The sequence below is a fragment of the Stegostoma tigrinum genome, chromosome 21 (genome assembly GCF_030684315.1).
Source record: "Stegostoma tigrinum isolate sSteTig4 chromosome 21, sSteTig4.hap1, whole genome shotgun sequence".
NCBI classification, from domain to species: Eukaryota; Metazoa; Chordata; class Chondrichthyes; order Orectolobiformes; family Stegostomatidae; genus Stegostoma; species Stegostoma tigrinum.
In genome coordinates, this window is record NC_081374.1 from 4,525,986 (window position 1) to 4,537,027 (window position 11,042).

The 11,042-nt window shown below is 48.1% G+C and overlaps 1 protein-coding gene across 3 annotated transcripts in view; it reads right to left on the reverse strand.

Moving 5' to 3' along the window:
* LOC125462857 (protein phosphatase 1H-like) overlaps positions 1-7,252 on the reverse strand; it is a 53,951-nt gene extending 46,699 nt beyond the window's left edge. For all 3 annotated transcript variants that reach the window (XM_048553297.2, XM_048553296.2, XM_059653320.1), the window contains exon 1: positions 7,003-7,252. In XM_048553297.2, coding sequence (XP_048409254.1) covers positions 7,003-7,220 — 218 coding nt within the window. In that variant the 5' untranslated portion in view covers positions 7,221-7,252. The remainder of the gene's footprint in view (positions 1-7,002) is intronic.
* Positions 7,253-11,042: the final 3,790 nt, after the last annotated feature.

An 11,042-nucleotide genomic window follows, 5' to 3' on the forward strand; every position in this document is an offset into this window, starting at 1 on the left:
TCAAGTACAGATGGAAATTATACAATGAGTGGCAGAGCCCTTAGGAATATTGATATGCAGAGGGATCTGGGTGTGTAGGGCCACAAATCACTGTGCACTGTAAAGAAGGGAGTGAAAAAAAGGCTTATGGTATGCTTGCCTTCATTGGAGAGGGTATTAGGTACAGGATAGTCAAGTTATGCTGCAGCTTTACAGAACTTAGTTCGACCATATTTGGAACATTGTGTACAGTTCTGGTCACCACACTACCAGAAGGATGTGGATGTTTTGGAGACAGTGCAGAAAAGGTTTACTAGGATGTTGCCTGGTACGGGGGATTTTAATCATGAAGAAAGGTTGGATAGGCTGGGTTTGTTTTCACTGGAATACAGGAGATTCAGGGGCAACCTAATACAAAGTTTATAAGCTTGTGAATGGCATGTACAGAGTGGAAAGTATGAGGCATTTTCCCTAGGGTGGAGGGGTCAATTTCTAGGGAACACAGCTTCAAGCATGAGGGAGAAATTTAATAGAAAAGGTGAGAGGCAGGTTTTTCACACAAAAGGCAGTGCGTGCCTGGAACGCGTTACCAGAGATGGTGGTGGAAGCAGATACAGTAGCAGCGTTCAAGAAACACCTGGACGAATACATCAATAGGAAGGGGATACAAGGATGCAGATCCTGTAAATGAAGACAGTTTTAGTATGGAAGGGTGAAATGTGTCAGCGCAGACTTGGTGGGCCGAAGGGCCTGATCCTGTGCTGCATTGTTCTTTGTTTTATTTACCCCCATCCTTCTAAACTCCATCGAGTACAGGTCCAGATCCTCAACCTCTCCCATCTAACAAGCCCTTCATCCCCTGGATCATTCTTGTAAACCTCCTCTGGATTCTCTCCAATGCCTGCACATCCTTGCTTAGATACAGGGCCCAGAACTACTCTCAGTATTCCAAATGCAGTCTGACCAGAGCCTCATACAGCCTCAGCAGTACATCTCTGCTCTTGTATTCTAGCCCTCTTGAACTGAATGCTAACATTTCATTTGCCTTCCTAACTGCCAACTGAGCCTGCATGTTAATCTTACCAGATTCCTGAATTAGGACTCCCAGGTCCCTTTGTGCTATAGATTTCCAAAGCCTTTCCCCCACTTGAACAAAAACCACAGTCTACGCCTCTATTCTTCTTACCAAAGTGCATAACCTGACCCTTTCCCACATTGTATTCTGTATTCCGTCTCCCACTTCTTTCCCACTCTCCTAGCCTGTCAAGTACGGCTGCAGCCTTCCTACTTCCCCAACACGACTGTCCCTCCACCTTTCTTTGTGCCATCTGCAAACTTAGCAACAATGCCTCAGTTCCTTTGTAGAGATCATTAACACAAACAGTTGTGGTTCCAACACTGACCCCTATGGAACTCTGCTAGTCACTGGTTGCGATCCTGAAAAAAGGCTCCTTTGTCCCCACTCTGCCAGTCTTCTAGCCATGCCAGTATCTTGTCACCTCACTCCATGGACTCTTACCTTACTTAGCAGCCTCCTGCATGGCACTTTGTCAAAAGCCTTCTGGAAATCCAAACCCATCACTTACACTGGTCCTCCTTTGTCTAACTTGCTCTACACTCCTCAAAGAATTCCAACGGATTTGTCAGTCATAATCTTCCCTTGGCCAAGCGTGCGGATTCAGCCTTATTTTAGCAAGTACGCCATAAACTCATCCTTAATAATGAGCTCTAAAATCTTATCAATGATTGAGGTCAGGCTAACTAGCCTAAAATTTCCAGTCTTTTGCCTCCCTCCTTTCTTAAGCAGCCGTGTTACATTGGCCATTTTCCAATCCTCTAGGACCCTCCCAGACTCCAATAATTCCCGAAAGATCACCAATGTTTCCACAATCTCCTTCCAAGCTGTGGGGTGCAGTCCATCCACAGTCCGGGTGATTTATCTGCCTTCAGACCTTCCAGCTTCCCCAGCACCTTCTCTTCAATAATGGCCACCAGACTCAGCTCTGGCCCCTGACTCTCGAAGTTCTGGTGTGTTCCTGGTGTCTTCCACTGTGAAATCGGATGCAAGAACTGTACTCAGGAAGGGTCACCTGACCCAAAGCGTTAACTGACTTCTCTTCGCAGGTGCTGCCAGACCTGCTGAGCTTTTCCAGCAATTTCTGCTTTTGTTTCTGATTTACAATATCCGCAGTTCTTTCGGTTTGTTTTCACTTGAACATTGGAGGCTGAGGGGCAACCTGATAGCGGTTTACAAATTTAGGAGACACGTGGATAGTCAGAGATTTTTTTCCCCCAGAATAGAAATATCAATTATTAGGAGACCAAGGTTTAAGGTAAAAAGGGGGAAAAGTTTAAAGGAGCTGTGGAGAGATATAAAAACAGAGGGTGGTAAGTGCCTGGAATGCGTTGCCACAGGAGATGCTAGAAGCAGATACCATATCAACGTTTAGGAGGTATCTTGACAGAGACATAAATTGGCAAGGATTGGAGGGATAGGACTAGGTGGAGGGAAAGGTTTTTAAGTTTAGAAAGGAGTCGTGTGTTAGCACAGGCTTGGTGGGCCTGGTCCTGCGCTGTATTGTACTTTTATCTTTATTTCTCCACACAGTGTCGAAACAGCTCCACAGCTTAGGAGACAGTAAGGACTGCAGATGCTGAGCGAGAGTCAATAAACGTGGAGCTGGAAAAGCACAGCAGGTCGGACAGCATCCGTGGAGCAAGGGAGGCAGTGTTTCGGGCTGAAACCCTTCGTCTGATATTTATTGACTCTGGCTCTATAAGCTTGCTTCCTCCTTGTTTTTGAGCCCTCCTCCAAACCTAGTACAGTCACTATTCATCCCCAGCAACCTACACCTTGAGACTGGTAACCATGCCTTCAGCAATCTGAACTCTCAAGCTGCAACCAAAACTTTTGGGTCCCCACCCAAAATGTCAACTTTCCTGTTCCTCTGATGCTGCCTGGCCTGGCCTGCTGGTGTTCCTCCAGCTCCACATTGTATTATCTCTGTACACAATGTCATCGCACTTTGGTAACTACAGCAAGATATTCAAACAGCTATAGTCTACCCTGTGTCATGAGCTGCCAACATTCTGTTTGCCATCCTAATTGCTTTACAAACCCATTAACATCCTGTGTCTTAGACACAAAGTAACCCTGAATCCCTCGGAATGCTGATGTTTAAACTTCTCGTTCCGTGCAAAAATATTCTGCCTTCCTTTTCTTTCCAGCTCACAGAATAACCTCTCACTTCCCTACTCGATCTGTCACCATTCCTTCCCACTCATTTTGCTGCATCTTAGTTTCAGCTGCTTTCATGGTTTAAACCAAAGATGTTCTTCCTCATGGATTCTGCCAACCACCAGATTGGGTCATCAGACGCCTGTCACAGCCTGGTGCCTGTTATCTTTGACTAGACTGTACCTACCCAAGGTCTGCTAATTAAGGGATAAAACATACTTGGGGAGCTGGATGTGGGGGGGGTGGGTCTCTGACAATGTAGACAGAGAGAGGGTGTTTTCTTCATGTGGGGCAATCTGCAACACAAGGTCACCGTTTTAGGATAACAAGCAGCTTATATAAAACAAGGGAAAGTACATCTTGCAAGGGTTGGGTCTAAATTCACTCCCCAGAGTGCAGCACGCTGTGTAAACTTAAGGGGTTGATAGAGAGATTTTTAATTAGTAATGGGTTGAAGAGTAATGGAGATGGGCAGGAAAGTGAATGTAGCCTGAGATGAGATCATCCATAATTATATTAAATGGTAGGGCAAGGGGTGAATGGCCCATTCCTGCTCCCAGCTTTTAGGTCAAATGTTGCATCTTGTCTCTGCCTTATTTATTTAAGAGTAACTATTGTCTGACTGTCAGAGTTCCAACACACTCATATTTTCAGTCACATAAAGTACTAAGTACTATCACTCCTGCATATTGGTTTCTCCTCATTCTCAATAACATGTGACTATTGATGTCAGTTACAGTTTTGACATCATTAACACAGTCATTCCTTTACGCTAATTCTATATCCCACTGAACATTCTATACAGATAGCTGTAATTCCAGAGAATTGGGCAGGTTCACTAACTACCATCCAATGCCACTTCCTATCCTTCTATCCAAGGTTCCTCAGCCCCCAACCTTGTTGTCTCATCACAGTTCCCCTTCCCACTGGTTTTGTATCATCCACAAACCTAGATAATTTGCACTTGGTATCTTCATCCACATAGGTCATAAACAGTGGAGGCCCCAGCACTGATTCTATAGCATTATTACCATCTGCCTGTCAATCTGAAAATGACCCACTCATTCCCAACCTTCACTTTCTTTAACCAATCCTTTATGCATGTTTGTTCACCTTAAACTCATCAGTCCTTATGTTGGGTAACAGCTTTTCTTTAATGACACTTTGACAAAAATGTCTTTTGAAATTCCAAATGCAACTCTTGTTGGTTACATTCTCAAAGATTCTTTAAATCAACTTGTCAAACAGCTTCCCTTTCATTTAAGTAATGTCTCTGACTAATCATTATACTCTGAGTGCTCTGTTACCACTTCCTTAATGGATTGCAGTATTTTACATTTTGCAAGAGGATTGCATCATGCCCATTTAAAACACAGCCTGATATACAATGCCTCACAATCTTCTCCTTCCTCATTTGCTGATACTTTGGGAAATGTTGTAACTCCTGTCCAACGCTGAGACACACCAGGGTCTAACTTCCTGACCAATCAGATTTCCTTCAGCTGTCCAATTATTTGTACAAGCATGTGGTGCATGAAAATGACTGCGTCACTTTGAATGGATTCTCACATATTTCTCTCCAAGAACCAGTTTTACAACTACTCTATTAACATTCTTTCCTCCCACTGTACTTTCCACAGCTCATTAAAAATTCAAGACTGATGTCAACTTCCTGATTTATCTCATCCTTGGGCCTTATGTTTCTCTGCCCAAGTACTTCTCACAAACACAGACCCGACCACCCACCCAGTCTAATGGTTTTACGGGAATAACACAGCCATGCGATCACTCACTCCACAGTGTAGCTCTTGGCACTGTCTTTATCCTACTGACTTTCCCATTGTCAGTCATCATTAAGAGATACACAATCCATGGCAAAGTCTCTGCCAACCACAGTCCACCTAACAACAAATCTGCATTCTCCTTTCACACAGTATAAATGCCGTTGACGTTTTCCATCGGTATTTTCGTCAACGATTCTGCTCAGTAGTGAGGTAAACGTTAGCTGGGATGGCTGGGTTTCCGATGCAGAATGAGACTAACAGTGTGGGTCCAATACCCGCATTGGCTGAAGTTACCATGAAGATCCCAACTTTGCCTGTGGCATGGTCACAGGTTAAATCCCACTACAGCTGCTGGGGGAACTTTAATACATTAGAAACAAAAAGTAGAAGAAGGCCATTCATTACAACTGTGGCTGATCTTCCAGCTTAAAAGCCTGTTCCTGCTTTTCCTCCTTTTCTTTTGATCCTTTAAGCCCTAAGTTCGCTGTCCAACTCCTTCTTCTTAAAGTCATTCAATTTAGCCACGCCTGCTTTCCTGTGATAGCAAAGTCCACAGGCTCACGATTCTCTAGGCGAAGCAACTTCTCCTTATCTCAGTTGTAAATGACCTACCCTGTATCCTTACACTGTGACCCTTGGTTCCAGGCGCTCCCAACATCCAGAACATCCTTCCTGTATCTACCTTGTCTAGTCAGAGTCATACAGCACAGAAACAGGCCCTTTCATCCAACCAGTCCCATAGCAAACATAATCCCAAACTAACCTAGTCCCACCTGCTTCCTCCTGGCCCGTGTCCCTCCAAACCTTCTCTATTCATACACTTATCCAAATGTCTGTTAAACATTGTAACTGTGCCAAATCCACTTCCCCAGAAAGTTCATTGCACAAGCGAACCACCCTCTGTGCAAAACAAAAATTGCCCCCATGTCTTTTTTCAAATCTCTCCCCTCTCACCTTAAAAACATACCCCCTACTCTTGAAACCCCCCATACTTGGGGAAGGCCAACTACCATCAACGCTACCTATACTCCTCATTCTTTTATAAACCTCTACAAAGTCACTCCTTAGAATTTGATGGCTTCTATTAGATCCCCCACCACTTTTTCTGACCTTCAGCAAATACAAACCCAAACGATTCTAACACTCCTCATACATCAGTCCTGCCATCCCGGGAATCAGCCTGGTAAACGGGGGCGGCACGGTGGCTCAGTGGTTAGCACTGCAGCCTCATAGCGCCAGGGACCTGGTTCAATTCCAGCCTCGGTGCCTATCTGCGTGGAGTTTGCACGTTCTCCCTGTGTCTGCGTGGGTTTCCTCCGGGTGCTCCAGTTTCCTCCCACAGTCCAAAGATGTGCAGGTTAGTGGACTGGCCCTGCTAAATTGTCTAGATGCATGCCCACTAGGTGGATTAACCATGATTAAAAAATACTCTTGGAGTGGTATTTTGTGTGGAGGGGGGTGTTGAAATGGCTTTTGGAGGGTTGGTGCAGGCTCAGTGGGTGAATGGCCTCTTTGTGCACTGTAGAGATTCTATGAGAAATCCACCAGCTGTACCATAAAACATGCTTATAAACTTGCTGAGATAACAAAGTGTGAAGCTGGATGAACACAGCAGGCCAAGCAGCATCTCAGGAGCACAAAAACTCCTTTCCTCAAACTTCTGAGGAAGCGAATTCCAAAGAATCCTAAACCAGAGAGAGAGAGAGAGAGAGAGAGACTTTCCTCATCGCTTCACAGGGGTCTGACAACCTCCCAAACCTACAGATATTGCAGGGAGGAAGTCGAGTGCTGTTTCTCTCTCTGCTCTCTACTCCACACAATCACTGAGGTCTTACGGTGGCAGCAGGATACCGTTCAGCCCTTCGTGCCTGTGCTAGCTCTCTGACCTGGTGCCAACCTCCTGCATCACCCCCCGCCTGTACCTTATGTCTATCCCATACTTATCCGGGAACGGATGTGGGGATGCCAAGGAAGGGGGGGGGAGGGGCGAAACTCACTCACTCGGCGTATCCCGTGTCCCAGGGCAGTAGCAGCCGCCTCCTGGAGCTCCCTAGCCCGGGGCTAACGATGTTCCTGCAGCTGTGATCGGCCGCTCGCTCCCTCTCCTCGGGGCTCAGCTGCAGGAATACCGGGCGGCAGTACTCCAACTGGGGGCTAGAGTCCGCGGCTCCGGAGCCCCCTACCAGCTGAGAGACCACTGCCTTCACCCGGCTAATCATCGTCCCTCCGGACCAGCCCCGCTCCGCCCGATTTTAACCAAACCAGCGGGCCGTGCTCCTCCCTCTCTCTGCCTTCCGCAAGGAGGGGAGGGCCATTCGTGCGACTGGCTGCTAACCTATCGGGAGTGGGGTCGGGGGGGTGAAATCTCTGGAGGAATGAGGGAGGGGATGCTCCGGGGTGGGAGGACAGGTTACAATTCATGGGGACTAGGGTTTAAGGTGGGTGTAAGATTGGGGTTAAGGTGGGTGTCGGGGGTTTAAGGTGGGTGTGAGCCTGGGATCGAAGGTGGGTGTCAGACTGGGGTCTAAGGTGGGTGTCAGACTGGGGTTTAAGGTGATGGGGGACGAGGGTTTAATGTGGGGTGGAGTGGATCTTCAAGAAGTGTGGGGTTTTAAGGTAATAAAATGTGAGGCTGGATGAACACAGCAGGCCAAGCAGCATCTCAGGAGCACAAAAGCTGACGTTTCGGGCCTAGACCCTTCATCAGAGAGGGGGATGGGGGGAGGGAACTGGAATAAATAGGGAGAGAGGGGGAGGCGGACCGAAGATGGAGAGAAAAGAAGATAGGTGGAGAGGAGAGTATAGGTGGGGAGGTAGGGAGGGGATAGGTCAGTCCAGGGAAGACGGACAGGTCAAGGAGGTGGGATGAGGTTAGTAGGTAGCTGGGGGTGCGGCTTGGGGTGGGAGGAAGGGATGGGTGAGAGGAAGAACCGGTTAGGGAGGCAGAGACAGGTTGGACTGGTTTTGGGATGCAGTGGGTAGAGGGGAAGAGCTGGGCTGGTTGTGTGGTGCAGTGGGGGGAGGGGATGAACTGGGCTGGTTGAGGGATGCAGTGGGGGAAGGGGAGATTTTGAAACTGGTGAAGTCCACATTGATACCATATGGCTGCAGGGTTCCCAGGCGGAATATGAGTTGCTGTTCCTGCAACCTTCGGGTGGCATCATTGTGGCAGTGCAGGAGGCCCATGATGGACATGTCATCAAGAGAATGGGAGGGGGAGTGGAAATGGTTTGCGACTGGGAGGTGCAGTTGTTTGTTGCGAACTGAGCGGAGGTGTTCTGCAAAGCGGTCCCCAAGCCTCCGCTTGGTTTCCCCAATGTAGAGAAAGCCGCACCGGGTACAGTGGATGCAGTATACCACATTGGCAGATGTGCAGGTGAACCTCTGCTTAATGTGGAATGTCATCTTGGGGCCTGGGATGGGGGTGAGGGAGGAGGTGTGGGGACAAGTGTAGCATTTCCTGCGGTTGCAGGGGAAGGTGCCGGGTGTGGTGGGGTTGGAGGGCAGTGTGGAGCGAACAAGGGAGTCACGGAGAGAGTGGTCTCTCCGGAAAGCAGACAGGGGTGGGGATGGAAAAATGTCTTGGGTGGTGGGGTCGGATTGTAAATGGCGGAAGTGTCGGAGGATAATGCGATAGCCTCACATTTTATTATCTTGGAATCTCCAGCATCTGCAGTTCCCATTATCTCTGGGGTTTTAAGGTGTTGTTTAAGGTGGGAGGAGTTTAAGGTGAGAGAGTGGGGGCACATGAGGGAGAGGGAATTGGGGTGGCAGTGCAGGTTTAACATCAAGGGGAGTGGGATTTAATGTGAGGGGGAATGGGGGTTTAAAGTGGGGTGCAGTGGATGTTTAAGGTGCGGAGTGTTTAAGTTGAGGGGAGTGGAATTTAATTTTGGGAGAGTGGGGTTTAAAGTGGTGTTTAAGGTGAGGGGGAGTGGGGTTTAAGGTGGGGAGTGTTTAAGTGAGGGGCAGTGGGGCTTAAAGTGGGGAGCATTTAAGGTGAGGAGTGGGGTTTAACATGGGGAGCGTTTAAGGCGAGGGGGAGTGGGGTTTAAGGTGGGGAGCATTTAAGGTGAGGGGAAGTAGGTTTTAAGGTGGGGTGTTATGTATGTCTAAGGTGGGGATTGGGGGGTTAAGGTAGGGAGGAATGGACGTTTAACATTGGGGGGAGTAAGGTTTGATGTGAGAGATGAATGGGGGTTAAAGGCGGGTGACTCGGGTTTAAGGTGGGGATGCGGGGATGTTTAAGGTGAGGGGAGAGTGGAGTTTATGATGGGGGAATACAGGTTTAAGGTGGGAGTGTGATTTTTCAGGTGCAGAGGAGTGGGGTTTTGCGTGAAGTGGGAGTGGAGTTTAATGTGGGAGGAGTGGGGTTTAAGGTGAGGGTTGAGTAGGGATTTATGGTGGAGATGCGGGATTTAAAGTGGCGGGATTCGGGGTTTAATGTGGGCAACTGGGATTTAAAGTGGTGTTTACAATGAGCGGCGAATGTGGTTTAAGGTAGGGTGTTGTTTAAGTTGGGGGAAACATGGTTTAAGGTGAAGTGTATTTAAGGTGAGGGGTGAGTGGCAGTTTAAGGTGGGGATGTGGGGGTTTAAGGTGGGGAGGAGTGAAAGTTTAAGATGAGGGTGGAGTAGGGTTTAAGGTAAGGGGGAAGGGGGTTTGATGTGAGGGAGGAGTGGGGATGTAATGTGAGGGAAGTGGTATTTAAGTTGCAGGGGGAGTGGGATTAAGGGAGGGAGAGTAGGGCTTAATGTGGGATTTTTTAAAATGAGGGTGAGTGGGTTTAAGGTGGGGGTGTGTTTAAGGTGATGGGTAGTGGGGGTTTAATGTGAGGGGGGTTTGAGTGTTTACGGTGCAGGTGTGGGGTTTAAGGTGATTGGGGAGTGAGCTTTTAAGCTGAGGGGTGGAGCAAGGATTTAAGGTGAGGGAGGGAGTGGGGTCTGATGTTATGGAGGGCTAATGTTGGGGGAGTGGGGTTTAAGGTAAGGATGAGTGGACCTTGAAGGTGAGGGTGAGTAGGGTTTAAGGTGGGGGTTGTTTAAGGTGAGGGAGGATGGGGGTTTAAGGTAGGGTGTGGGGTTTACAGTGAGGGGGAGTGGGTTTTAAAGTAGTGGGTGTGGGGTTTGTTTAAAGTGAAAGTGAGGGGAAGTGGGATTTAAGATGGGGGTGTGTGGGATTTAATGTCAGGCCAAGTGGCGTTTAAAGTGATGTTTACGTGGAGGGGTGATTGTGGTTTAAGGTAGTTTGGAGTGGGATTTAAGGGGGGGTAGTTTAAGGTGAGAGGTGGGGGAGTGGGGTTTAATGTGAGCGGGGAGTACTGTGTAAAGTGGAGTTTAAGGTGGGGCGGGTTTCAGGTGAGGGGGAGTGCAGTTAAGTGTGAGGGGGAATGGAGTTTAAGATGGGGGGATGCGGTTTTAGGTGGGGTCTGTGGGGTTTAAAGTCGGGTTTAAGGTGAGGGGTGAGTGGGGTTTGAGGTGGAGGGGTGTTTAAAGTGGGGGGAGTGGGGTTTGAAGTGAGGTTTAGGTGAGGGTGAGTGGGATTTCAGGTGGGGGAATGGGGTTTAATGTGAGGAGGGAGTTCTGTGTAAAGTGGGGTTTAAGGTGGGGTAGTTAAATTGAGGGGGAATGCGGTTTTAGGTGGGGTGTGTGGGATTTGTGTTGGAGAAGTGTTGAAGGTGGTGGGGAGTTGGTTTTAAGTTGTGGGAGAATAGGGTTTAAGGTGATGCTTAAGATGAAGGGTGAATAGGGTTTAAGGTGAGATGTTGTTCAAGATTGGGTGGAGTGGGAGTTTAAGGAAAGAGTGTGGGGTTTCAAGGTATGGGGTAGTGAGCTTTAAGGTGAGGGGACTTGGGTTTAAGGTGGGGTTGGTGGTGTTTAATTTTGTGGGAGTGGTGTTTAAGGGAGGAAGGACTGAAGTTTAAGGTGGGGGGGAGTGAGGTTTTAAGGTGGGGGGAGTGAGGTTTGAAGTGAGGAGGGAGTGAGGTTTGAGGTGAGGGGGAAGTGGGATTTAAGGTGAGGGGGATTGGGGCTTAGGTTGAG